The sequence below is a fragment of the Arabidopsis thaliana genome, chromosome 5 (genome assembly GCF_000001735.4).
Source record: "Arabidopsis thaliana chromosome 5, partial sequence".
In the NCBI taxonomy this organism is placed as follows: Eukaryota; Viridiplantae; Streptophyta; class Magnoliopsida; order Brassicales; family Brassicaceae; genus Arabidopsis; species Arabidopsis thaliana.
The window spans coordinates 9,823,275-9,850,856 of record NC_003076.8 but is presented as its reverse complement, the minus strand read 5'-3'; the positions used below and the strand labels follow the sequence as shown (position 1 = coordinate 9,850,856).

Below are 27,582 nucleotides of genomic sequence, written 5' to 3'. Positions count from 1 at the left end.
ATTGCAGAGTTCCGATGCAATTCTTCTCTCTGTTTAATCATTTATTATTCCCCTTTTTGCCCATTTGTTACTAAAACAAATCTTTGTGATCTATGTATCTTATAACATTCATATATTTGTAGACTATATAGTCAATGTGACGCAATAATATATAACTTCTTTTTTAATTTAAAAGTTAGCAGTTATGATAGGATAATTCCCATTGGTCGACATGGGTAACAATTATATATCTATATGGACCATTGTTATATCAATAAAAATGTGCTATGAGTTTGTATACTTATACTAATTTGAATATAGCTATAATTATCTTTATTCGTTGCTTAAAATGAAAGCAATGCAAATTATTGTTAAAGTAAATTTCAGTAAAGAAAAATCATGTTTTACGTTGGTAATTGGTAAATTCAAGTTTGATTGTTACATGTTTAAAAGTATGAGCATCGAATCTTAGATGATAGATTTTTCATGATATGTGAAAAAGAAAGTGTCGCACAAAGTAATAGAAAAGATGTATTAGTAAAAGAGATTTCATTTTAAGAAAAAAAAAAAAAAGTGAAGTTCACTGTCACTTAGTTCTGACGAAGTGGAAGTGAATCGTTCCCCCATGTTTTATGGGTTTGGATTTCCCCTCTGACGTCGTTGCTTTTAACACTCTCTCTCTCGTTTCGATATTTTTACCATACATTTTCTTTTTTACTCACACATTATGACGCCATTTCAATATTCCTATATTCGTAAGTATTGTGATGAAAATTGAAAATTAGGAATGATCGGTTCCGCTTCGGTCTCATTTTGTTTGGGTGTTTCTTTTGTTTCTAGAGTTTATGATTTTTATAGGTACCAAAAAAATTCGTTTCGGTTAACTACAAAAAAAGTGATGGATTACATCAATTAATTAGAATCAGAAGTATAAATGATACTAGTTTAAATTACTTATAAGTAAATGACACAAAATAAATAATTCAACATCAGTTCTAATAAGTGATTTGTTAATTAGTTTGTTTAGTGTCAGTTTAATCAAATTGATACAAATTTGTATTAGTTTTCATCACTTCGGAAAATGGATACAAAAATATGTATTTACATCAATTAAGATAACCGATGTATTCCCTTATTTTTATTAACATCATTTTTAAAAATGATACAAAATATAGATCAATAGAAAGTGATGCTAAGAACTTATTATTAGAAAAAACTAACATTATTAAATAATTTATTGTTATAAATAACACGGAATTGTTATTTCCATAAATAAATACTATTATTAGATTTATCATTATTCTTAATTTCTTTTTCTCCTCAAAATCAGCGAAATTAAATAAATTTATTTCTTTAATCACGATCCTATTTTTACGTTCACGATCTTTTTTGTTATGTCATCTCCAAAAGACGTTCTTATAATATCTGTAAATCAGTTTTTGAAATCTCATAATCCTCATACCATTCTTCACCTTCACACATCTGTACTTTTTAATTCTCTATCGTTCTATCTTTCTCTCCTAAGTCCTAACCATCACTCAGGTTTTTTCTTTTCTTCTATTTTTATAAATCTGTCAAAAACACAGAAGAACACTGCATAATTAATACAAATATGCATTGCTAATCATTAGAACTGTGTTTCCTACACATATTGGAGAAGCATAAAGTAAAGGCATTCCATTGTTTTATGTTCAATTCAATTACAAATGCTTATTCTAATTCCGACCTAAAAATTTTATAAATTTCCAAACAATTAATCTCTTTTTCATTTTGTAGAGAAAAAACTTAAGTGGGATAATGATTCAAGGGATCTCAAGTCAGCATAATCTTGATTCCACAAATGGAAAAGAGATGATATATATAAAAAAAAAAGAAATAGAAGATCCAAGAAGAACAAACAATTACTGGAAGGAAGAAGTATGAAACTGAAAGAATGTGTTTAAACACGAAGAACACCCAATTATTATTATTTTTGTTATAAGAATTTATTATTCTTAAAAATTATATTTTATAAAATCTTGAAAATATTTTATAAAATCTTGAAAATATTTTATAAAATCTTGAAAAGATTTTTGTAGATATTGCAACGAGTGATTTTGGGACAAAATATCTACCATGATTTATTATATATTAAAAATGAAACAAATAAAAGAATAATTGGAAAATATATTTTTTAAAATAATTATTTATTATTCTAAAAATTATTATTCGGTAAATATATTATTATTTTTAAAATCACTTATTTTAACCGAAACAAATATTAACATCACTTAAATAAATTGAAGTAAAAGTTAACATCACTTTTTAGCAATTGATACATATTGATATCAATTATAGTAATCGATGTAAATATTTTAAATATTAACATCAATTAGTAATAAACTGATGTAAATTATTTGCATCACCAATTATTAAGTCACTTATTTAAATGATGCAAAATTATTTAACATCATTTATAACTAATGTCAATATTTATAACAAATGATGTAAAATGACGTTTTTGTTGTAGTTATGGAGTTCATAATCCATTTAATATTTATTATTTATAAATATTTTTGGATGTTTTTGGGTGTTTTGTAAGATATTTTCGGGATAGGTTGGGTTTTTAATATATGTTTGAATATTTAAGTATTTTTTTATAGGTTTTTTTTTGTATTCTCGATATTTTTTGTTATTCGGTCTAAAAATAATAATATCTTTTGAATACATACTGATTATAGGTACTTTCGATATTTTTGGATACCTAACATATTTTTGTTCGGTTATGGTTATTTTGATTTTCGAGTTTATAATTCATTCAAGTATTTTAGAATTTTTGTTCAGTTTCAGTTCAGTTAGTGTTGGTACTAGGCTTTGACACAAAATGGTCCATTAACAAAGCTCGCTAGCTTGGTATTTATGACTGATTAGGCAAGAAAGTAAAAGTGAAAGGCCGTATAATGGCGGCTCGATTGTGCATCTGGAACAAACTTTGAGATCAAAGATGATCGAGTTAGAGATCCCTGAAAAGATTCAACTGGCGAAATATTAGAAGAGGATTACTTGAGGCGAGATCTGAAGAAACCGGTACGCCACGAGCCGGGGGAAACGGACCAGAAGCAAAAACTAGTGGTTTAAGTACCGAGATAAGAAGAAGAGAAAGATTCATTCAATTCATATTAGAAAACTCTAGCATTGTATGCTCATTGAGATTTAAAAATACCGCACCGAGATTAACCCTTTTTGTTCATATAAAAGTCCCGTTCAATTCTTAAGTCTTAATCATGTTTGATTTATTCGGAGAACCTACCCCTAATTTCCCCTTCACAAAATCATTACAAATTCTTAGTTATGGGATACGGTATTCACGGTTAGTTTGTCGTATACTAAGCTAAATAGTATCAAAAACTAAAATATATGTTAAAACATAGTATACATGTTAAACAATGATAAGCACTTTTTATTTTATTTTATGATGATAAGAATTTTAAAAATTGATATTAGAAAAACATCTATGACTTCTTTACCACCATAAAATTATGGGGGCTTTTACAGATTTGGGCATATTTAACCCAAAATTTAGAGAAAGAACACATTTCATTAGGCTTATGAAATTGAGCATATTTTAGTTGGTAAAGTGACAGTTTTACCCTCACTCTTCCTTTCTTTTTCATTCTTCGTCGATCTGTTTTTTTTTTTGCTTTTTCCATAATGTTCGTTCATCATTGATTTTCTTTTAACTTTTGAACCCAATAGATCCAATTACATATATTTTGGTAAAGGAAATCTAAATCCTAAGATGGTGTATAGGGAACCCAAGATTTCCAATTTTAAACACATATTAAATCAATTACATGTTTGGGGAATTAAATCGAATCAACCTCTTCGATTACATGTTTAACTTAAACTCGATTTTTGATGATAGAATTCTACATGTTTAATTCAATTGAATCAACCTCTTTAATTCAAAATCAAATTGAAAATTTACATGTTTGAGATTGGTGATGATAGAGACTAGACCCTTTGTGGCTTCCCTTCTCCCTTTTGATTTCCAAAATCGAAATAAAGATGCAAATATGGTAGCGGTGATTTTCTTTCCGGATTTGCAGTGATGAGGAAATAAATTCTGGAAATTTGAAATTCATCTTCATGAATTCATTTCCGTTTGTATATGATAGAAAATAAGAAATACAGAGGCTCATATGAATTTAATGTTGGGTTGGGTTTAGGAAAATTAAGGGTAAAATAGTCAGAACGTAGAACGTAGAATTACCTAATTTGGTGAGTAATTTGAGATGTTTCTAAATTCACAAAGACACGGAGTTTATTGTGTCAATCCCATAATTGATCCTAAAATTATGAGGGTACAAAATTTTTTACCACCAGAATACTATACCGATTGATTCTAGTTACGTATTAGAATCAGTTGAGGTGATTTTGAAATCTCGTAGTCGAAGTTTTTGTATATATTAAAACAGTAAAACCACTAAATCGAACTAAGAATCAACGAGTTGATACTTTTTTTTGGAAAGTGTCTTATTATTGAAACTATGTGAGCTAGAACACAAAAGATGAATGAAAAGTAAAGCTAATGAAATTTAGAGTAAAAACAGTATGAAATAGTTACATTTCTTCTTTCATAGTCATTACATTCCTGAACCAAAATGTCTTAACCTCTTCGTCATTAAATTTTGATATTTTATCCTTTTGATTCTGCAACATGAATGGGTCAAACCTATTTGGAATGAGTTGGATGACTTATCTTCGTGCTTCATGGGCATCACATTCATCTTTGTATCTGACATAGGTTTTATGTATAAAACCCGACGCCAATATCTTTTGACTAATATATTTTTTACTGTTTTACGAAGTAGTTAGTTAGTTACATTGAAGAATATACACATTTATTCATCTCCTTTGTCTATCTCTATAATTCTTGATTGCAAACTCTGATGGCTATGTATAAACAAAATCTCTTTAAGTGCAACTTGGTGGGCGTGATGGCTGAAGTAGACCGGATTCGTAGACCACAAGGAACTTTCATAGTAAGAGATGACATGGAAACTATAGGAGAAATTGAGAAGATGGTGAAATCGATGAAATGGAATGTAAGAATGACATATTCCAAAGATGGAGAAGGATTGCTCTCTGTTTAGAAGTCATGGTGGCGTCCTAAAGAGGTCGAGACCATTCAGTCGACAATAGCTTGAGATCAAGGGAACGAAGTGAAGACATATGGAGGTCTGAGTACAAGGCGATTCTGTGAAGCACAAGAAGGAGCTGTACGCGAGAAGCAGCGAAACTTAAATGATGATGACGTGGCGAGCTGCGATTGGTCGTTGGAGTTCCACAACGTGATATGCAAGTATTCAAGTTATTCAAGATATAAGAAAATAAAGTAAAGAAGATTTGAAGATATCTTAGGATTAGGAAAATAGGTTAATGACACTTGTGTTGTTACCTATATAATCGGAAGTTAAACTTTAGGTTTAGGTGGCCGTTTTATCTCACATCTCGGTGAATCACAAGTACAGGCTAGAAGCTAATTATGGTTCCTCGTGAGTGAATAGAGAGAGAAACATTGTTGTTGTTATGTTGTGAGTTTGGGTATATTAGGAATTGGTGAGTGACAAATTGTGTTCAACATCGTGTAAATCTGATTAAACATATCTCATAGATTGTTTAGGCGATTTCTAATAAAGAAAATAAGTTATTTTCGACCTTTCAACATCTTTAACACTCTCACGAAAAAGAGTGTGGGTTAATATAGTCGACGATTGTTCCTTTTACGATCCAATTGATTATTTCTTACATGTATTTCGAATATTTGTATCCCTTTTTTTGCATTGAAGAAAATTGTATACAAGACAATTGTCTCAAAAGTGTAATCTTATCTTATAATGAGCTTTTGCTATGGTCCTAAACAACATACATAGAATCCTTATTCTTATTATTGCGACAAGCATTTCCTCTGTGTAAAAAATGCTCCAACTAGACCTGGACATAATACCCGGAACTGAATACTTGAACAAAAAAAACTAAAAATATTCTAACCGAACCCGATTTTTAGAATTACCTGAATGGGTCCTAGATCTCACTATCCGAAAAAACCCGAACTGAATCTAATACCCGTGGGTACCCGAATACAAATGTATACCTACAAATATGAGTTCTATATATACTTATAATACCTCAAATACCCAAAATTAAAATTATAAATCCGAATATACTAAATTTTGTTTAGTCATTCATATACATTTGGATATATTTGGGATAAAAGTATCCAATGTTATAGTTTTCTATAAGGTAATTTAAGTATTTTGTTACATTCAGTTATATTTGAGTAAAAGTAACCAATGTATTTTTGGATAATTGGGTATTTCAGTTATCTTTGAGTATATATGAGTAAAAAACTGAACCCGACCCGAACCCGAAAATATTTTGGATATTTTTGGTTATTTTTGGGTATTTTTGTTTTTCTACTAAAAACCGAACCGACCCGAATCCGAACCGAAACGAAACCGAATTTTTAGAATACCCGAACGGTTCTCAACCCTCTACCCGAATAGACCCGATACCCGAAAAAAGAACGGATCGGGTATGGGTACCCGAATGTCGACGCCTAGTTGCAACCTTCCTCTGTCAAAGCCTTTTACGATCCAATAATTGTGTTCGAAGTCATTTGATTTTGTTCCAACAACAGTCCTTATATTCCAATTTTGTCGATCTTTGTTATCAAGAATCAAGCTCAACAAGTGATGAGAGATACATAAAGGCAAGGGAAAGGAGACAATGGTTGATATGAAGCATAGAGAAGAGACACTAATGTGACAAAGATTTTGGAACACTCCAGCTAGGGAGTAAGGTCCTCAAAGACCAACACATCAAAACATAAGCATTGTGTATTTCTGATAAGGTCAGAATCACTTATTAAAAGAAGTAACAGAAGGTGATGAGAAAACAGAAGAAATAGAGATGAGAAGTAGAAGAATCAGAGAAGGAAAGGAAGAAGAAGAGATGAGATGAAGATAAACATTCTTAGTTCTTGATAAGTGTTTACAAAGACTCAAGACAACATTAAATAGCAATACCAACTAAGGAAAGACAGGCTTAAACCAATACCCATACGAGGCCCATGAGGCCCATGAAGCCCATGAAGCAATCCTATCAATACTCCCTCCAATGAGAATCACCTTGTCCTCATGGTGGTAGAAAGTGAACTCCACGGTAGAATGACTTAGCTTCTTCTGATCTTGCCTCTGTAATATTCTTACCAGCGATGATTAACCAAGACTCTTCTAGAGTAACCTTCCACCGTATCCCTCACTTTTCTTCTCAGCTTGTGATCTCAGCATTTGCTCCTTGATTGGTGAAACCAGTTTCGAGAAGTTACCCTCCGAAATCGTGTAGTACCTAGGGACCTTATTCGGTATCCTTGTAGGAGTTCCAGCCTCAAGCCCAGCTTGACTGTCACTCATCTTAACCCATAAGTGTAGGTACTCATCAGTCTCTCCATAATGTTTCTCAACCAAGAAGGCAGCCTCAATTTGGTTGGTCTGAATATCCACAAGGATGCTTTTATGAGTTTCTTGTTGTTGTGACTGTTCCGGCTCGCTCTCGACAATTACAAATTTTGGAAAAGATTTTGAATCGGTATTCTTACCACTCATAGTGATCAGCCATGGTCCAAATAGGTGGAAACCAAGAATCTTCCATTTGAACATCTTTGTTTTGGACTTTACCAGTTGCTCTTGGAATCTTTTGTCTTTCACTAATCTTATTCTGCTTCTACTCTATATCATGGGCTATTCCTCTACCCCTAGCCTTACTCTCTCCTTTTAAAGCTACCTTGTCCTCAAGGTAGTAGTAAGCGGCAGTTCCACAATCTTCTTTAAGCTCATTTTCACTCCTCATCTTTACTTTTGTAGTGCTTAGCTTCCGATCTTTATCACTGAAGGTGATCCACTCTTGGTTGTGGATGAATGAGAATGAATGCTCTTGCCAATTAATTTATGTCTCTCCTAGTTTTGAGAGCCAACTATAGCCCAATATCACTTCCGCTTCAGCTTTGTCCACGTCTAGTACGAGAAAATCCTCAAGGATCTCAACTCCTTGGACTAACAATCTTATTCCCAGAACATTGCCTAAACTCTCGTTGTGCCGTCCATGCCCCAATACAACTCAAACATGATTATTCTCCTTTATTGGCAGCTTAAGGTAAATTGCCAAATCCTTAGACATGAAGTTGTTTGTGGCTCCGGAGGCGATACGCACAGACACTTGATGCTCCGAGATAGAACCAAAAAATCTTAGCTTATTGTTTTTCATCAATCCGCCTATACTAAGGACCTCTTGATTACCTTGCACAATGGTCAGACACATTAACTCTTCATTACCACCTCTAAACCCTGAAACTGGTGCTCTTGTATCTCCTCTTGTTCCATGATCATTTTCACTAGCTTTCTCAAGCCACTGTGCCAAATCCATCATGTCTACAATCCCGTTAGGTTGGAATTGCATCACTACAGCTTGTAAATTAGGCTTTAATCTTTGTAAGAATATCTCCTCTAAGTTTTGTCCCGGTAAGTTCACTGAATTCAGACAAAGAACTTCAAACCTTGCCCTATATTCTGACACGGTTCTCTCTTGAAGTATTCCTAAGTAACTTGGCTGGCTTCCTCGCTTGAGGGATCACTTTGTTAATGGAGATGTGTATTATCCTTTCATCAAATATAGAAATAGAAATGGATAATATTGAATTCGAGCACAAAATGATTATGAGTTATCATGAGTCTTTCTTATATATGAGTCTTTCTTATAATCCGAAAAAAAAGGAAAATCTTTTTATCTATTTCGATGTAAATAAATTAAAAACAGAAAATAAAAAAGGAAATTATGAATGAAGTCGGTTAGTTCTCGGCTTATATATTTGTTTGAGACTTTATTCCCAAGCTATTACAAATTCTCAGATATTTCAGTCAATTAGGGTTTTGTTGCCAAAAGCTATCAAAAGAATCAATCGTTCTATTTGCAATGGTGGCGTTGGATTTGGAGTTCGAAAGGTATTTGGGAAAGGTTCGTTTGGATCGGTGAGACTTTTCAGTTACAAAAGACGATGCGACGGTGAGACTCTCTACGCCACTGTGAAAACCTCTGATGATGCTAAGTCTCTCTACGAAGAGTTTCAGATCCTGTCTAAATTCAAGGGCTGTCCGAGAATCGTCCAATGCTACGGTAACGGAGTAAAACAGAGATTTAACGACAAGGGTTACGTAGAGTACATGATTCCTATGGAGTATGCAACCGGAGGAAGCTTGAACAATTTCATGGACCGATTCAACGACAGAAAATTGCCTGATCCGATGATCAGAAAGTTTACTCGTATGCTTCTCGAGGGTTTGGCCACAATTCACAGATACGGCTATGTTCACTACGATATCAAACCCGAGAACATACTTGTTTTCCCTGGTTCTGTCTACAAGGAGGGCGCGTGGAGATATTCTTACAAATTGAAGATTTCTGATTTCGGGTTGTCGAAAAGAGATGGAGACACTAAGTGGTGGCATCCTCTTAAATCGTATGCGGGAACACGGATCTATATGTCGCCGGAGTCTATCTCTCACGGGGAGATAGGGAAAGGACTTGACTTATGGTCGTTGGGATGTGTTGTGTTGGAGATGTACACTGGGAAGAGACCATGGTGGCATACTAACTATGAACTAGAAGATCTCATGAAGTGTTACGAGCCATTGTTTCCGCCTAATCTTCCTTGCGATGCAAAACTCTTTCTCATGACCTGCTTTGCGCCTGAACCAGATGAGAGGAAAGACGCGTTGACATTGTTGAGACAAAGCTTCTTTCGTCGAGATGTCAATAAGTTGACAAAGCTTCTGAAGGTTGATAATCGTAATGATTTCACCCTGGAACTGAAGAAACTTAGACAGATGCTTTCGGAAATTAGGAGTATGCGTTAATTTGAAGTTGATAAGCTCTGTAAGTCATGAGAAAGAGTTTTCAGAGTTTGATCCAACGGTCGTCGGTGGGGATGTGTCTAACACAGAGAATCATGCCTTTGGGTTAGAGAATTGAGGTAATCTTAATCTACTTATACATTTTTGGTGAAGCTTTTGTAAAAATCCTTTATGTAAATACTATTTAGTTTTTAATCCCTACAAAAAATCTGTAAACAAAATATTTTAAAGTACAAAACTTACAAATCGTCAATCAACATTAAACACTTACATAAATACTTTGCTTTCTTAACATCCAATTTGTGAATAATTACAATTGAGTTATTGCACAAAATATCCCCCAGCAAAATTTTTGTCCAAAAGTAAATACTATTGAGTTTTTAGTCCCTACAAAATCTATTCTAAGAATATATTATCTTAAATTTATATCCTTAATTAAATTTTATCTTTATTGCACTACATTCGATTAATTGCTAATTTCCTAAACTCTCTTTACCTACATTAAATATAAATATATAAATTCTTCTTTCACTTTTATTTGTTCTCATTTCTAATTTATTTTGATTTTATATAAAAATACATACAGTTAATACATGTTAGATTTTTTTGGATATGATGTAATTCAAATTTTAAAAAACTGACATACATTACTCAATCGATGAAGAAAACAAAATATGTGTACAAGGTCCCACATTGCTTAAAAAATTAGGCAGTGGTTCAAAGTCATACTATAAAAAGGATCAAAATGATTCTTAATACGAATGAGTAGAAATTTTGATTTATCAGGCATCCAAAATTAAGAATGTTAACCGATTTACTACGGTAATTTGTTTTTGTAAGGATTGAAACTTTAAAAAGTTTCAAAATATTATAAATACTTAACTTTTTAAAAGTTTAGCTTTATAAAACGTTTTAAATATTTATAATTTTATATTTTTTATGAAGATATAAATATTATAAGTATTTAAACGTTATAAAAAGTTTAAATATTATAAAATCAAACATTATACATACTTAAAAAAGATATTAATATGGGACGATATACCACATGCAAAATTCTAAATATAACAATCAAATGAAGTTTGGATCGAAATAATTTTTTTTTTGAAGTTCTATTATTATAAATATTTGAAGTTTATAAAACTATGACAAAATGATTTTAAATTTCATAGGACGGGGTTATATGGTAAGACGGATTTGGGTCGATATACGGGATGATATTGTACATGTGAAATCTTAGATATAACAATCAAAATACAATTATAAAGTTTAGATCAATATTAATTATTATTTTTGAAGTTTCAAATATTTATAGTATTTGAATTTTATAAGAAAATTAGAAAATGATGTTTAGTTTTATGGGACATGGTTATATGGAACATGTCTGGATCGATAATGACTAAACAAAATATATGTTGTTGAAACATATGTTGTGTCTGGTTGGATTGCTCAGGAGCTTGTCTAAACCTAATAGTTTCTCCTTCTATATAATGAAACAAAGCTTATTGGTTGTTCCTCATCAACCAGAAAGAGATCTACAAACAGAACTCACCAATCTTATCTCTTTCCTTCTCCACCTTGCTTTCCAATCTCAAGCTTTAACTCTCCCTGAAAATGATGATAAACGCAAAGACGCTCATGAAGTTGGCTAAGACATGGCAACAAAGAGCAGCCCTCAAGAGGAAAAGAATTTCATTTCAGAGATCAAGTATTACTACTACTAGCAGCCAAACAACTGTAGAAAAGGGTTGTTTCGTGGTTTACACGGCTGATAAGATCCGTTTTTCATTTCCCTTAAGTTACCTAAGCAACACTATTGTCCAAGAGCTCTTGAAAATATCTGAAGAAGAGTTCGGTCTCCCGACGGAAGGACCAATCACATTGCCATTCGATTCGGTCTTTTTAGAGTATCTCATCAAACTGATCCAAAGACGAATGGATGAAGATACAGAAAAGGCTCTGTTATGGTCAATCTCAAGTGCTAGATGCTCTTTGCAACCACAACAACATTGTAGTGCTACTCAACAGTTGCTTGTGTTTTAGAGTTTCGCAAATTTCTGTTTTTTGTAAAGTTTAGCTTACAAATCTTTATCTCTGAAGAAAGAGTTTAGCCTCCTGACTGGTGGATCAATCACCTTGCCATTACGATTCTGTTTTCTTGGACAATTGATCCAACGAATGGAGACACATATAACCATCTTATAATGTCAATCATTAGTGCTAGATGCGGTTTACAACTTTATTTGCAGACACAAGAACACTACTAATATAGTACACATGATTAACTTGCTCAGTAAGCTTAATGGCAAGTCTCTCTGTATTTTTGTATGTTCCTCACAATTCTCTATGCAACTTCAAGAACATAGTAGTACTCAGCTTGATTTTAAAATGTTTCATTGTATTGATCTATCATTGATTATAACCAGATTTGATGTTCCCTGAATAATTTAATTACTTGATCTATTATTTGTGTTACCCACATTTGATTTAGCTGATGGAACTACTAACAAACATCATGGGACCCTTAAGCAAACATGAGTTTGGTCTTTGGCTACTCTTTGTTCTGTTTGACAAGTTATCAACTACTCATATAATGTAGCAACTGCCTCTTGCATTCTTTATCAATGTATTAGTACCTAACTCTTGTCATATAAATGTCCATATAAAATTTTGATACCCACATGAGCATGTCCTTCTAAGTTCTCAAACGAAGTTGTATAGTCCACAAGTTAATTTGCAGACATGATTGATTACCAACTTAGGACCCCTATGAGTTCTGATCACACAGAGTAGAAACATAAGGATGTGTTGACTCGTGCTTAATAGTCAACAAGTTCAAAAGTCTGTCTAAATCTATTAAGATCTTCTTCTATATAATACAACAAAGCTTGTAACATTCTTCATCAATCACAGCTCGCACTAATACAAAGATTTCTGCAACACAACTTTCAAGTAATATTTTTTTTTGCTTTCCTAGAGAATAATGATGAACACAAAGATGCTAATCAAGATGTTCAGGAAATGGCAACAGAGAGCAGCTCTTCACAGGAAAAGAATCTCATTCCAAAGATCAAGTACTACTCCTGTAGAGAAGGGTTGTTTTGTGGTTTACACGGCGGATAACACACGCTTTGTTTTGCAACAAGCTACCTGAGCAAAGAGCTCTTGAAGATAGCTGAAGAAGACTTTCGCCTCCCAACCGGTGGACCAATTACATTACCGTTTGATTCAGCTTTCTTAGAGTACCTAATCAAATTGGTACAAAGACGAATGGATGGAGACACTGAGAAGGCTCTGTTATTTTCAATCTCTAGTGCTAGATGTTCTTCATAATGTTCTTTGCAACTACAAGAACGGAGTCAGCAAGTGCTTGCATTTTAGAGTACCCATGATACATTGAAACAAAGCTATTTGTAAATATGCTTACAGTTAGATTACACTGGTTAACAAAAATACCATATAAGGCCCGTATTATTCATCAGGATTAATATAGATCTCTTCTAACGCGAGTGATAATCCAAATACTGTATTGGACAAAAACAATAACCAAACCCAAAGTTAACTATACGAATTTGTCATAATTTTATCCTCCAATGAATAACTTAATCAAACCCTAAATCATATTAGTCCAATTTCACATCATTACTGTTTGGAAGAAATAGACTCCATAGAAAATCTCAAGTACGCAACAACAAAAGCAAAGAGTATTACTTCAATCAAACTACATAATAATATCTAACACAAAACTGAAGAATCAAAACCAAACCAACAGAAATAGAGGAACAGAGGATATAGCACTAGACCAAAACCGGTTTTAATCTTCTTCCTCAGCTTCGTTCTCGGCAATGTTGAAGTACCTCAACTCATAGAGGTTACGGTCCTTGTTCGCCGCAATCACTCTAAGCCAATCCCTCACGTTGTGCTTCTTCAAGTACTTCTTTGTCAAGTACTTAAGATACCTGTCACAGACATAAACAAAGAATCACACTCAAAAACAGTCTAACAACAGAATCAAACAACATCCTATACTTAACTCAACAAGATAAACTCAAGAAGATTCCACATTCAACATTGTAACAACCAACAAAATAAACAAAAACATTACTAAAACTACTCAAGATTCCACATTCAACACTGTATTAACCAACAAGATCATCATAAGCATTACCAAAAACTATTCAAGATTCAACATTCAACATTGTATCAACCAACAAGATTAACATAAGCAACAAAGAATTACACTCAGAGACACTCTAAAATCAGAATCAAACAACATACCTATAAGTAACTCTATAAGATAAATTCAACACTGTACCAACCAACAAGATGATCTATTATTCAACATTGTACCAACCACCAACCAACAAGATAAACAAAAACATTACAAACACAACGGTTTCAAGATTCTATATTCAAACGTTACCAACAAGATAAACAGAACCATTCCCAAAACTATACCTAAATATCAAAGCCACAAATCTAGACACAAGTAAAGGCAATATCAGAGAATTAGGTTTTAAGTTTTAAGATACCTCTTGGAGAATTGACCATCAGCAGTGACAGTGATCTTGCTCTTCTCACGAGTGATAGAAACAGAATCACCAAGAGCACCAGCTTTACCACCAACCTTAATCCTCTCCTGAAGAAACTTCTCTAAAGAAGCAATCTCCATAATCTTATCATCCACAGGTTTAGAACAATCGATAGTGAAGGAAACTCCCTTCTTCTTTCCCTTAGCTGCTGCTGCGTTACCACGACTCATTTTTCACCTCTGCAAAAACAAATTCACCATTCATAAATCTCAACAACAATACTAAGAAATTTCGAATCTGAATCTAATGTTCGTTGATTACATTTCCAGGAAAACGAAAACTTAACGATAGAGAGCTAAGAGTTCAACAACAATAGGAACCGATTCTATGAAAGATTTCAACGAAGGACGATAATGGTGTCACCTGAAGTTGAAGAAGATGGAACTGTGTGAAGAGGAGCGGCGTTTTTTGATCTTTGAAGACGAAGAAGAAGATGTTATTAGGTTTTTTTTGGCTTTTAAGGTGCTCGTGTCATTTTATGATGATAAATAACAGAAGTGATCCTCATTTATTTTCTTTATTCGAAATTAGCCCCGATAACTTTCAGATTTGTTTTTCAAGCCCAAATATTTGTAATGGGTAAGTGAAATTTTTACAAAGGATCTACTAATGGGCCGAGAAACTTGCGGAGTGTGTTGCCCCACATTTGTTTTTGCAAACAATATGAAAACAACTGAACCTAATTAGAATCTTCAAAACAATTCCTTTTTTTTTTCCACTCTTCAAAACAATTCCTAGATTCAGTTATTAAGTAATAATGGTTGGACATAAAATTCAAAATCCAAAAATCATCCGAAACCGATTCAAAAAATCCAAATCGTACCGAATAATCACAAAATCCGAACAGATAATGAATTCTCCTACACGAATTACCCAAACCGAATTCGATCCATACCAAAAACCGAACTGATATCCGCTAATCCAAAATAAAAATATATATCTAAAAATATTAGTTATATTTAGTTATAATTTTTACTCAAAAATATCCAAAACCTTGATATCCGAATTTTTTTTAGTTATATTTGTCATAATTATACAATGTTTTGCAAAACTAAACCAAATTTTAGTAAAATTAAACGATTTTTTTTATTAAAATTGAATAATTTTTTATTTTATTTTTTCTGAAAAACTGATTTGAAACCGATCTGAATCCAACACCATCCGAATCGAAACCGATCCTAATAGTCATATTATCTTAACGGATAATAAACTTCTCATCCGAATTATCCGAATCCAAAATAATCTGAACCAAATCCAATCCAAAATCCGAATGCCCAAGCGTAAGCAATATGATTTTTATTTTATTATACTTTTGATAATTAATTTTCTTCTTGCATTATGTGATGATGTTAGATACAAAGAATCAATAAAAATATGATCATTTATGTGAATCTAATATAGTACTTGATGTCATTTTTATAAAATTATACATATATATGTACATACATAAAGGATTGTCACTAGGGTTTAGTACATGGTTTTGGTGGTCTATTTGGTGGTCTTCTTCTTCCAGGTGCACGCCTTGAACAGCTACCATCTACTTCAATCTTGATATTTTTTATCATCTTTTGATCCCATACCCTTGCTCCGAATTCTGTCCCAACAAATTAAACAACAATCAGTGCTCAATCAATCTTTTATATCTTTAAACTTAAGTGACAAAAATTTCATTAGTTGAAACAATTATTCAGATCGAATAAGATCCATATCGAAAAAGCAATACAAAAACTAAAAGAGAGTAGAATGAAAATTATTCAGTTTTTTTTTCTTCTTCTTGATATGCAAAAGAGACCGTAAAATCAAATAACAATAAATATATTAAATTATATTAATTGCTAAACATAGGATCGAGACTAAAAAAGTGTATCAAAGCAAATTGAATAACAGCCATTTATCATTCTATTTTAGAACCCGGGAAAAAAAATTAAACTACAACAAAACCAAATCGACTTGGATATATAAAATTTGATCGTAATAAAAACTTTTTTTTTTTTTTTTTGGTAAAATCGTAATAAAAACTTACTTGGCTTTAAAGGTTCATATTGCACTCGGGCAAATGCTGTGTTCGACAATCCAGAGAACAAGAACAAGGTCAAAGTTAGCAAGAAAACCACGATGTTACACATTTTTAAAAACCTTAAAACTATGATGTTCGATATGTAAATCGGTATATATAGAGAGAAATGAACTCAAGAATTTTCTGAGAAACGAAGTCAGATCACGCGGATTGTTGCCATGGACATATGATTTATATATATTTCTTTTGTCTGTTCAACGGACCGCATCATTTTTCTCTAAACATGTGTTGACAATGCGTCATTGACTCATGAAAATGTCTTCTCTGAACTGGTCTAACATATATACATATTATTATTATTTCATTATTTTGTGGAGGACTATGTCCAGCTTCTAATTAGTTTACATTAGCTACAATACATCTATGTTACTACACAAAGAGCTTTACTTTAAACAGCAAAAGCTTTGTCTCTTGAATGCATTTATTAAACTTGAATGAATCTCTTACTTACGATTTGTTATCTTCTTGCAGCGATGAAGTTCAGATTACCATGCTTTTGAAACGCCACTTACTTGTGAGGTTTTCGACATATGACACACCGGTTCAAACCAACTAGAAGCCTACTAACTTAACTTTAATGAGTCATGGGTACATTTTATGTGTGGCTCTTACCCATAAACCTCCACTAGAAACGAAAAGAGTTTAAGGTTTGTCTCAAGACCTCTAATTTCTCTCTTTACATGTTCCTAGATCTCTATCACATTATCTAATGAAAAGAGAGAGAGAGAGAGAATCACGAAAAGGAAGAAGAAGAAGCATGTAAAGATACAACCAGAAAAGAGAAGACATGAGGGATACCTGAGCGTACTACGCGTGCCGACATGCTCTGTTATTGTTACTACATTCTAACCCCTACCAAACTTTAGCAACGTGTAAAATTATTTAGTGCTAGTAAAGGGTTGAAAAATTCATCAATGTTACCTCTCATATGATAGTTATACCGAAACCAATCTCAGTTACATAAGAAAGTGGCTGCTATGTAACAGATCAATGCAGAAAGCAGAAGCAGACTATTAGCATGACATATTTTTCTCACTTCAAATTGAGAAAACATGAAGAAAGCTGATGCATAACATAAACCTATTTAGGTACATGAAAGGAGGAAACATATTACATTAAATAGAAACATATTTATGAAGCGTAATCATAAAAGATATCTATTGAACTAAGAATTGTGGAGCTTTACCCCAAAGGGAGCTCTTCCAGAAATTCTCAGAGGCCCAAGACAAGCTTAGGCCTAGGAGGGGGTTTGGAAATAGTTTTCAACCAGCAATAGACGCGCCTCGGTTAATACCTCATTAGCTGCGTCATTGCCCCAAGCGCAAAGATAAGTTTTTATAGAAGGAGAGCCTCTTCATTTATAGCCAAGCAGAACCTATGAAGCTATAATATACTTCCGATGTGGGACTTTTTGTGCATATGGTTTCGATTTGGTTAGTTCGGTTAAGTATTAGCTATTGGATTCTAGAGTACCATATCGGATAAGTAATTGAAATATGAAAACTTCAGACTAACAATGACTGGTAGGGGCTGCGCGAACGCAAACCCCCTCTGCCACAAATAATAACGCAGGCTCTTCCTCAAGGGAAGACCTTAGGCATAGCACCCCAACGGTATGTGCAATGCGGTCACTAGCCTAGGCCACTCGTCTTATTGATCGCGAGTTGACCCCGTCCAGGTAAGTAATTTGCTTGAACAGTCCGCTTCTTTATATATACTACTGCTTCACCAACCCATGCTTTGGGTATTAACCGATGTGGGACTTTTGAATATCAACACATCGTGCTGGATGTTTTAGGCCCAATCAAGTGCTTGAAACGACGATAAACACGTTTTTTACAAACAGACATAAGGGAGTCCCTTATAGTTATCCATTCGGTTTCGGTTATACCTATTCGGTTATCGGTTTTTTGGTTTTAAAGTTTAGTATCCATTCGGTTATTTTGAAAGTTTGGTTCGGTTTCGGTTTGGTTTCGGTTTTTTCGGTTTTTTCGGTTTTAAAATTTAGTATCCATTCGGTTATTTTGCTTTAAATAATTCTGGATATTTTGGTTATTTTTGAATATTTCCGGATATTTTCGGATAGTTTTTGGTTATTTTCAAGTATTTTTACTATTTTATATATATTCTCAAGTATTTTTTGTTATTTAGTCTAGAAATAACTAATATTTTTGAAAATATAATTATATTCGGATATTTTCGGTTATCCAATTACTTCGGTTTATATCTATTCGGTTTCGGTTATTTTGGTTGTAGAATTTAATATTCATTCGGTTAGTTTTCGATTTCCGGTTCGGTAGATTCGGTTCGGTTTATTTGCCTAAGGGACACCATGACCAGGAAACTGTAAAAACATTTTCAAGATACTGATACTGTGGATACTGAATCTACAATAAGGGACACAATGACCAGGTTTTGGGATAGGAGATAGATATTATCAGGATTTATGCTAATAACAAAATGACCATGCTTAATAAATCGAATACATATAATTTATTCATTTAGTTTCTGTACGAATCTCTCTTACAATTTCGCATCCCGAATGTTGCAGATAATCTGCAAGGCTATAATATGCCTAAGATAACAGAATAGGTATCAGCCATTTCAAATACCAAAAGAACTTACAAAACATGAAGTCTTCATTGGATACGAAGATGCCTACAAATAACAGAATAGGCAGAGCCATGGTACGGAGATTTCTAGTCCTTATTTAAGTTATCAGGCTTCAGAAATTTCGGGATTCGATCAGTGGCTCCAGATTTGTGATCATAGTACTCCACTGCAGCTGCTCCAGCCAGAGCGGCTAATGTCAGCGCCTGAGCATGCAACCTGACATAATAATATAATCCAATCCAGAAATGTGTAAAAGATCAAACGCCAAACATGGTAAAGAACCAATCTATGAAAAAACTAAAACTGTTATGGTCACATTTATGTTATGTACCAAACATCACAAGTACATGTTTTTAGGTACAAAACTGCATACGAGCAAGCATATATATGATAGAATATTGAAGAGACTAGATGTTGTTAACACTAAATTTGTCTAGCAATACAGAACCAATGGGAGACAAAGCAGCTCATAGTAAAGATTGAAAGATAAGAATTCTAAAATGAAGAAAGACACGAACAAGTGATTTTAGAGTATCCATAACTGAAGATCATGCTTTCTCAAGCATTAGTGTTCTTAAACGTAATTGTTTATGCAATATATGAGAACACATAGGTAAGTAACTTTGATGTCCATTACACGGAGATAAGAACCAGATTCTTCAATAGCTTAAGCCACTGATAACTTCTACAATCAAAGAAACATTAAGGAGCAGATTCTTCAATCTAAAAAACATTAAGGAGCATTAAGATAAGAAAATTTACCTAGCGTGGATGATTCTGACACTGGTTTTCATGGCAGGTTTAGACCAATTATAAGCAATTGAACCAGAGATACCACTTAGCCATAAGCAACCTATCAAGAGTCCAATTCAGAACCAACAAATTTTATCAGAACAAAACACAAAACTCATACATGCATCCTCAAAATTGTGAAGCAAAGAGGAACTTCGATTTTGTGTAAGAAATTAAACCTAAAATTATCAAAATTGAGATTATTCAGATCGAAAAAAACTTCGGATCTGAGGAATTATTCAGAAAAATACGGTATAAACAAGATCTATAATAACGATGAACCAATACGAAACTCGATTCGTGTATTATTGTTACGCCAAAACAACCTATGAGAAAATTAGTTCGAGGATGAACAAAGAGGGAATAAGAGGAGGAAGAGTGAGATTACCAACGGTACGAAGCTTATGTTCGATGATCCATTCCCTGATTTCTGCAACTTTTGTCTTTGGTTCCGCCATTGTTGAAGAAGATGAGCAAAAAAAAATGGAGAGAAGAAATGAGCGTCGGGCGTTGGTTTTAAAGCGGCCGAGTCGGAAACTTCTCAAGGAAGAAGTAAAAGCCAATTTCCTAACTTGCGCTTCATTTTGCTGACGTGTCTTAATAAAGTGTAAAAAATTGGTCTTTCAACATTCGCTAATTTTTGACTTTTTTTCAACGCTAAATTGATTCCAAAGCCATCAAAATTTAATTTTATGAAACCAAACCGAAATTCAAACAAGTTGCAACATCTATGGCTAAGAAATCCAAGTAGAACTAAGAAGAACAACAAGATCATCTTTAAAAAAAATGCTAAAGCTTAAGTTTGTGACAAAAACAGACTCCTACACTGAAATATGCTCATGGGCTTATTCATGGTTGCGGATCAATCTTCATCACTCATCATCAACGATAATTCGACATTGTTGAGAACGTTTTGTGAGTTTATCAAGGTCCTCGTAGACATCTGAATTTGAAGCATATCGAGGGTAGTCTATAAAACTCATAGTAAGTTTCTTGAGGACTGCTGCGTTTTCAAGAAAGTACCTCGCTATTTTCATCTCCTCTTCCTCCCATTCAAACAATCCTTTTATCTCAACACACTCGAGAGTCGATACGATACACCGAGGCACGTTTATGAGATTCAGCTCCTCCGTCTCATCATCCTTTGCAAAAGCAATCTTCTGCAAACACCAAATTTTCAATAATACACATCCACAAAACCAAAATTAATGTTGTTATGCCAAAATCACAAAAGGTTTTACCAAGATTAGGTTTTTCAGATTCGGGAAACTCTCAAGAAAGGCTGGCAAGAACGGTAACAAGGGGCTCGGGAACACAGCTTTTAAATGTGACAAGTTATTGAATTTGGGAATCGATCCAACTTTTGAGTAACTTTCAAGAGCCTGCAACAAGAAGAGAGAAAAAAGGATACATGTAAGAGTTTTCCAGTTAGGCAAATACCAGGAATAGTTGTCAGAGTGATGAAATATATACCTTCACTGTTTTCTGAGAGATGATCATATGTCTTGCACGAGATATCCCAGTGAGAAAATCACCAATTTCATTTCTCTTCGATAAGTCCTCTGGATCAAAACTCCTGCGGTAATCGACAGCAAACTTGATATTAAGTTCAATCATGAACAAAGAAGTCAGGTTCTTTACCACGATTCCATCGAAATGGTCTTCTTTGAGAGTCATATTCTCTAGTCCTGGAGCATCAATCTCAAGTACTTTGTCTGGGACTCTTGACCTACAACCTACTCCATACGCGAGCGGAACATAAAACGTCTTCAGACTCCGAGATCTCACACGAGTAACCGGCAATTCATCGTCATCAATATGACATATCAAGGTCCTTACCAAGGTCAGGTCTTCAAGAACAGGACATCCAGAGACAAGCTTCTCAAGACTCATGGTACCAGACCATCGAACTTCACGAAGAATCATGAACTTAAGACAAGGCATAGAAAGCAAACCCGGATCGTTAAGAGCCGAATCCCGGAGCTTTAAAGTAACCAACGTCTTGCTTGTAAAGAGATTCAGAGGCATGAACTCCAAATAAGGATACATAATGCATTCCTCCTCCCAATACATGGTACTACTCACAGCATCTAGAAGTCGAATTCCGCGGTTAATCGCTGTACCGATCCGATCCTTGAACCCGCGTATCTCACGCCTTTTGTAATCTACCTCGAATGTTTGCAGGCGTGACTCAGGATTAAACTCTAGAAACCTGTCGATGAAGTTAATGAACACTTGTTCATATTCTTCATCTTCAAAAGGGAAATCACTGCAAGTTAAGTCAAGTCCGGGAACATTTAGCCATAGATTCTTCCACCTAGTCGATAAAACACTCGTCTTCACCGAATCTTTAGTCGGAAGGCATAAGAGTATTTGAGTAATCAGAGATTCCGGTAATTCGCTAATTCTATCGAACCCAGGCATCACGAGACACAAAACCCTAAGAGCATGAACATACAACAACAATGTAACTTGATTAAATCCTAGGCGTTGAGTTATGAATCGATTAAAATCAGGTACGTATTCGAGAAAAAGACTCACCGTGGATTTGATTCTCCGGCGAATTATCGACCGGAGTTCTGGCGTCAGAGGCTAAGTGGTAAAGCTAGTATCGATCATTTTAACTCAAACCCTTCATTTAGTATTTATAGCAGTACTCGAAGCGGTTCCTATTCCAATTTGCGTTTCGAAATCAAAATGGCTGCCATTATTCGTTCTTAAACGCAATTTCGAAAACGCAATTCTTAAAAATATATTATCTTTTTTTTTTGCAAAATAAAAAACAAATATTATCTATCTACTCAATATTTTTGAAGTACATTTTAAAAAATCCAATTGGATCAGACTTTTTATTTGATTTTTGACCCGAAAATCTTCAATCGAATTTTTCATAATTAGTTTTTATTACTCTTTTCTATAAAAATTTAATTAAAAACGAAATTAATTTAATTACCAAATTTAATATATATTTAATATTTCTAAACTAACCATATTTGTTATTTATCTTAACTAATTTTCTAAAACATCTTTACCTACTATAAACATAAATATATAATTCTTTTTTCAAATTTATTTAATCTTATATTTAAATTATTTTGAATTTATATAAAATATAAATAGTTAATAAAATATATATTTTTTTGTATATGATGTAATTCAAATTTTTAAAATCGACATGTATTATTCAATCAATGAAGAAATAATATGTGTACAATGTCCCACATCGCTTAAAAAATTGGACATTAGTTCAAAGTCATACTAAAAAATGACCAAAATGAGTCCAGTTACGAATAAGCAGGAAGCTTGATTTATCAGACGTCCAAAATTAAAATTAAAGTGGTTATCCGGTTTACTCGGATTCTTTATTTTTAAAAATATAAACTTTACAAAGTTTATAGCTTTTTAAATATTATAATTTTACAAACTTTTTATAAAGTTTAGCTTTAAATTTTTAAAAAATATTTATAATTTTAAAACTTATGAAGTTTTGTAAATTATAAATTGAATTTTACAAAAAAAAAAAATATATTATAAATATATACAATATATTAATACTGGACGGTATAAATATATATCACTATAAATTTAATCATTATAATTTGTTAGCTACGGAAGATTTTGCCTATGTTCGGTAGAAGCCTACCGCAAATATCTAATGTTTTTTGTTAAAAAAAAACTAATGTTACTACAACAAAATTTCAGTATCTTCTAGCTCTTAGCCCTCGTCAAACCCATAGAGTTGCAAATTGAATAGCCACTTTTTGGCGTTGTTTCGGCAAGTCTTTTGTTGCAGACTGATAGGCCAAACCGCTTCCATAGTTTATTAAAATTAAGACAGTCAAGTTGAGGGAAACAAATTCAAACATCAAAAGTTAAGACGACCCACTAAACAGAAACCTTAACTTCAGAACCTCGGATCACGCATAAAATAAACAGTACAAGTGCAAGTCTATCTTCTTTTCCTCGATTTGAAGCCTCTCTTCTCTACCCAAACGTTGAAATGAGGAAGTTTTTGTATATGCTCATAAACTTGGCCACAAATGCTGCAGTGTAACACCAACTCAAAGTAAGAAGATGATATTTTTTATGTAGCCTATATCGGCCATATGCAATAACTGAAAGAGTTTATATACCTTCTATGTGAAATATGGCTTTCTGACCTAATCGCATCCGATGTTCCTGTAAGAAGGGCCAAAGACATATCATCAAGCAAGCCACCAAAACAGAAGAATGGTAACTCAGTCTCAAATGAGCACACAGAAGTTGAGATAATGGTGAGGAGAAATCAAATTCGCAATCTAAGACTAAGAGCCGTTTAAAAATACTCTTACATAATATGCAGCCCAGTGGCAGACTTCAAGCTTTAGCTCTGAGTCCAGTTTCTTCAGCAATTCATGAAGGAGTCTCTGGGAAAGCATAAACTATGAGTAAAATGAAAGAGAAAGGGACCCAAATACATAATTATATATAAGTGAATAAGGTTATGTTTAAGACCTTTAGAATGACTTCTGGTGGAATACAATTAACTAGTAATTCGTACACCTTTCCACGCACCTGAAATAACCTGAAGAAGCACACAAGAGATGATAAAGTCAAAGTTATCTTTGAAGTTCTATTTTGTAAAAGTAAATGATTCACTAGAGTCTGACTTTTTAGGGCTTTGTTCTTTCATCATGTCAGTTGCTATTTCAGCAACATACTCTTCCCAATCCATGGGAGATATCACTTGGTTACCTGTGAACGGATAGCTACAAAGAAAAAATGAATATCAAGTTGAAAGTAATGTAAAGTTAAATTTTCTAAACATGAAACAACAAAAGAATCAAACTCATTGATTATCTGCATATATAAAGTTTCTGATCCTTACTTTTGGACACGACAAGTTTCAAGTGACAAAATAGCTCTTCTTAGACTGCGATTTGATTTTTCAGCAATACGAGCAGCAAAACCCTGGGGCAGTTGCAGACTTTCTTTCTTTGCAACGAACTCCAACACTTTCACTATCTGGTACCAGAGAGCTACATTTTAGTTAACAATAATCTTGCATACTGGTTTTCGCAAGAAAGTTTACAAAGGCCAAATGAAGCAAACACTGAATCTTAGGTAATATTTCTGATAGCAACTACAGATTCTTAATAGTATATTTTTAAATCACATGAACAATAGAATAATCACAAGAACGCCGACAGTCATGAAAAATTTCTCAGTAAGGATAAAAGCAGATATATAAAGACAATTTAACTTGTTTTTTCTTGCCAAACTAGTGAAATGTACACAAGAATACGTACAAATCGATTTCTACATCGAGTTGATTTAAAGGAAAAATACGAAATGCAATTTCGAGATCTCATCTCCCATAGGATGCGCATTTTTAAGACAGGATTTGATATGAGTTTGCTCTAAGATAGCCACTAAAAGCCACAAAACAAGATGTGGTTTCTCAACACCGAACTAAACACAAAGCCTCCTTTATTGTATAAACAATATTTTACAAAAACATAGGGTGATTTTATGTACCTCTTCCTGCGAAGGTGCATTTATGCGCACATTGAGACAACGAGACTTAATGGCTTCGGTAACCTTCGAAGAGCTGTTGCAGCATAAGATGAGACGGCAAGATGAGCTGTATTTCTCCATTGTTCTCCGCAGAGAATGTTGAGCTTCTCGTGAGAGCTTGTCAACCTCATTTAATACCAACACTGCCGAAACAAAAAAAAAAAATCTGCATGTATCAGACATCTTCCAACATCCATATGTGAAAAGAAGTTGAACTACTTTGGCAGGTCATAAAGGGATGTTAGAGACCAGTGATAAGTTGATAATCAAAAACAGAGAACCATCTAAATGTATAAAGAAGCACTCAGCTGAACAAGAACTCTTAAAACTAGATATACGAGGCAACCATCTAATTGAACATGAAAAAGTAAACGAAAACTATATTACGAACCATAAAATGTAGACCCAGTCTACCACAGCAGTATACGGATTGAAGATGGCATCAAATGCCCTTATAAAAGCCTCACTCTTCATAGATGCTTCAAATAACTACTATAAGCCATTGTAATCCAAATTGTCTACACTAATGATACTATTATATAGAACAAGGGGAACAGTAATTCTTACCCTTATATCCCTTCTTTCCTTTCGTGTCAATTGGTCTGTTCTTGGCCATTTCTTTAATTATCTCCTGAACAATATATCTGTCCTGAAAGCCTGCATCACTTGGAGTAAGTTCCACATGATTGGTGCTTGATAATGTAGTGAGCTCCAGATCAATAGTTCTACTCCCAGCCTGCGTAATGTATCACAATGTTGTCATGTATAAAAGAAGAATCCGCCTAGGAGGACCACCCACTAAAGAAATTGACAGCAAACACAATTCACATCTCTGTGTTTCACAAGTAGGATGATACAATCTTAACCACATTTACTGATCCAACAAGGACACAAGACGACTATGGATATCAAGCAGCGAGAACTTCAAAATTAAAGCAATGCAACTCACATCAACTTTCCATGCCCTGTTCTCCACTTTCACCTGAAGTCAAGTAAATCAAGCAGTTTCTCAGTTGCCACATACAAAAGAAAGTAGCAATAAGAAGATAAACATCAATCTAAGAGAAAATAAAGAGTATGTGCTAGTGAGAATAACTTCCTAATGTTGCTTTGCTAAAGAACATTAGGGTTCAAAGTCTTCATCTTTTAGTAATCAGAACGATATTAGGGTATAAGAAAGAAGGATTACCTTCTCTGCACTGGCCCCATATATCTGCTTGAGAAGAGCCATAATTAGGGTTTTCTTACCAGAACCTGACGGCCCATAAAAGAGCAAATGTGGACAATCTTGCTCGGAAACCTAAGAGGAGAATCGAAAATTAGCTTCCAATTCATCGAAAACCCCTCCAAAAAATTACCTAGGGTTTGAACAAAAAGGCGTACCAATTTCTTGAGTTTTTGGGCGATATCTTCATGAACTATGACCTTGTCGAGTGATTTCGGCCTGTACTTGTCGACCCACAACATCTTTGCTCACCACCGGAGAAGATAGTGAAAGTGGCGGGAAAGAAGTGAATCGTCTTCTTCCTCTAGCAGCTTTTTTGTGTGAGACGTCTTTAGCTATTTTTCTTTCGCTTACACATTCCCACGTCAGGTCATAGGACCAAACCCTCTCTTTTGCTTAGAGTCAACATACCGGTTCGTCGGATGATACCAATTGCGGATCGGATAATGGTATTTAGGATATCGAAATATACTATCCGAAGTGTGCGCAAAAAAGTGTGGGAAAAAGCATTCTACGGATCATTCAGATATTTAAGTTCCAGTAGGGGTAGATCGGTGGTAGCATACCCGTTCGTGGATAATAGCAATCGCAGATCCGATAAGGGTATTTACGAAATTGTAAATTAGCAATTGCAGATCGAATGGAGACATGCGAATAAAGTGCGGTACGGTTTCATCTCCATTCTAAGGATATCAAATATTACTATCGGAAGAATACATTAAAAATGTGGGAAACAGTAGGATACAGATCATTCGGATATTAGCAATTACTATCGGTGGTAGCATACCGGTTCGTGGA

General features: G+C 33.8%; 8 protein-coding genes, 3 long non-coding RNA genes, 4 other non-coding genes and 1 pseudogene across 18 annotated transcripts; 5 read left to right on the top strand and 11 right to left on the bottom strand.

Moving 5' to 3' along the window:
• Window positions 1-3,710: 3,710 nt before the first annotated feature.
• AT5G00485 lies at window positions 3,711-4,142 on the bottom strand. Its single transcript, NR_144159.1, has one exon. It is a non-coding gene; the product is annotated as an uncharacterized misc_RNA (transcript).
• Window positions 4,143-4,721: 579 nt separating this feature from the next.
• On the bottom strand, window positions 4,722-5,487 carry AT5G04505. The gene has a single exon (NR_142764.1). It is a non-coding gene; the product is annotated as an other RNA (long non-coding RNA).
• Window positions 5,488-7,052: 1,565 nt separating this feature from the next.
• Window positions 7,053-8,445, bottom strand: AT5G27800 (Class II aminoacyl-tRNA and biotin synthetases superfamily protein; the record flags this gene model as incomplete). The annotated part of the gene is made up of 6 exons (NM_122662.1): window positions 7,053-7,215; window positions 7,267-7,572; window positions 7,622-7,716; window positions 7,807-7,923; window positions 8,014-8,061; window positions 8,146-8,445. The coding sequence occupies 6 exons, from the start codon at window positions 8,443-8,445 to the stop codon at window positions 7,053-7,055; spliced, it is 1,029 nt and encodes a 342-aa protein (NP_198132.1).
• A 408-nt stretch (window positions 8,446-8,853) lies between these two features.
• On the top strand, window positions 8,854-9,932 carry AT5G27790 (Protein kinase superfamily protein; the record flags this gene model as incomplete). The annotated part of the gene is made up of 2 exons (NM_122661.1): window positions 8,854-8,866; window positions 8,962-9,932. The coding sequence occupies 2 exons, from the start codon at window positions 8,854-8,856 to the stop codon at window positions 9,930-9,932; spliced, it is 984 nt and encodes a 327-aa protein (NP_198131.1).
• Window positions 9,933-11,402: 1,470 nt separating this feature from the next.
• Window positions 11,403-12,045, top strand: SAUR75 (SAUR-like auxin-responsive protein family). The gene has a single exon (NM_122660.2). The coding sequence runs from the start codon at window positions 11,544-11,546 to the stop codon at window positions 11,970-11,972; it is 429 nt and encodes a 142-aa protein (NP_198130.1). The 5' UTR covers window positions 11,403-11,543; the 3' UTR covers window positions 11,973-12,045.
• An 867-nt stretch (window positions 12,046-12,912) lies between these two features.
• AT5G27771 lies at window positions 12,913-13,262 on the top strand (annotated as a pseudogene). Its single transcript has one exon.
• A 166-nt stretch (window positions 13,263-13,428) lies between these two features.
• On the bottom strand, window positions 13,429-14,973 carry AT5G27770 (Ribosomal L22e protein family). Its single transcript, NM_122659.4, has 3 exons — window positions 14,885-14,973; window positions 14,462-14,700; window positions 13,429-13,888 (listed from the first exon to the last, which is right to left on the bottom strand). Exons 2-3 carry the CDS (start codon window positions 14,689-14,691, stop codon window positions 13,744-13,746), a joined length of 375 nt encoding a protein of 124 aa, NP_198129.1. The 5' UTR covers window positions 14,692-14,700; window positions 14,885-14,973; the 3' UTR covers window positions 13,429-13,743.
• Window positions 14,974-15,888: 915 nt separating this feature from the next.
• Window positions 15,889-16,705, bottom strand: AT5G27765 (uncharacterized protein). The gene is made up of 2 exons (NM_001344039.1): window positions 16,545-16,705; window positions 15,889-16,115 (listed from the first exon to the last, which is right to left on the bottom strand). Exons 1-2 carry the CDS (start codon window positions 16,645-16,647, stop codon window positions 15,982-15,984), a joined length of 237 nt encoding a protein of 78 aa, NP_001331193.1. The 5' UTR covers window positions 16,648-16,705; the 3' UTR covers window positions 15,889-15,981.
• Window positions 16,706-17,204: 499 nt separating this feature from the next.
• On the top strand, window positions 17,205-17,455 carry AT5G04495. Its single transcript, NR_142763.1, has one exon. It is a non-coding gene; the product is annotated as an other RNA (long non-coding RNA).
• A 158-nt stretch (window positions 17,456-17,613) lies between these two features.
• Window positions 17,614-17,919, bottom strand: AT5G04485. Its single transcript, NR_144237.1, has one exon. It is a non-coding gene; the product is annotated as an uncharacterized misc_RNA (transcript).
• On the bottom strand, window positions 17,774-17,922 carry U4.7. The gene has a single exon (NR_142762.1). It is a non-coding gene; the product is annotated as an other RNA (small nuclear RNA).
• A 71-nt stretch (window positions 17,923-17,993) lies between these two features.
• AT5G04445 lies at window positions 17,994-18,450 on the top strand. The gene has a single exon (NR_142760.1). It is a non-coding gene; the product is annotated as an other RNA (long non-coding RNA).
• Window positions 18,117-18,280, bottom strand: U1.8. Its single transcript, NR_142761.1, has one exon. It is a non-coding gene; the product is annotated as an other RNA (small nuclear RNA).
• A 534-nt stretch (window positions 18,451-18,984) lies between the features above and the next one.
• AT5G27760 (Hypoxia-responsive family protein) lies at window positions 18,985-20,606 on the bottom strand. Of its 2 annotated transcripts, none has more exons than NM_001344038.1 (3): window positions 20,392-20,606; window positions 19,974-20,064; window positions 18,985-19,896 (listed from the first exon to the last, which is right to left on the bottom strand). In NM_001344038.1, the coding sequence occupies exons 1-3, from the start codon at window positions 20,459-20,461 to the stop codon at window positions 19,845-19,847; spliced, it is 213 nt and encodes a 70-aa protein (NP_001331125.1). In that variant the 5' UTR covers window positions 20,462-20,606; the 3' UTR covers window positions 18,985-19,844. The 2 variants fall into 2 exon arrangements, with proteins under 2 accessions (NP_001331125.1, NP_198128.1); NM_122658.4 differs by having other exon boundaries at window positions 18,985-19,427.
• On the bottom strand, window positions 20,598-22,628 carry AT5G27750 (F-box/FBD-like domains containing protein). Of its 2 annotated transcripts, NM_122657.4 has the most exons (4): window positions 22,545-22,620; window positions 21,477-22,443; window positions 21,245-21,385; window positions 20,598-21,163 (listed from the first exon to the last, which is right to left on the bottom strand). In NM_122657.4, the coding sequence occupies exons 2-4, from the start codon at window positions 22,425-22,427 to the stop codon at window positions 20,876-20,878; spliced, it is 1,380 nt and encodes a 459-aa protein (NP_198127.1). In that variant the 5' UTR covers window positions 22,428-22,443; window positions 22,545-22,620; the 3' UTR covers window positions 20,598-20,875. The 2 variants fall into 2 exon arrangements, with proteins under 2 accessions (NP_198127.1, NP_001332585.1); NM_001344037.1 differs by having other exon boundaries at window positions 20,628-21,385; window positions 22,545-22,628.
• A 985-nt stretch (window positions 22,629-23,613) lies between these two features.
• Window positions 23,614-27,344, bottom strand: EMB2775 (ATPase family associated with various cellular activities (AAA)). The gene is made up of 11 exons (NM_122656.5): window positions 26,943-27,344; window positions 26,749-26,859; window positions 26,509-26,541; window positions 26,127-26,295; window positions 25,521-25,702; window positions 24,871-25,007; window positions 24,653-24,751; window positions 24,498-24,567; window positions 24,335-24,409; window positions 24,137-24,182; window positions 23,614-24,046 (listed from the first exon to the last, which is right to left on the bottom strand). Exons 1-11 carry the CDS (start codon window positions 27,024-27,026, stop codon window positions 23,988-23,990), a joined length of 1,065 nt encoding a protein of 354 aa, NP_198126.1. The 5' UTR covers window positions 27,027-27,344; the 3' UTR covers window positions 23,614-23,987.
• Between the last annotated feature and the right edge of the window lie 238 nt (window positions 27,345-27,582).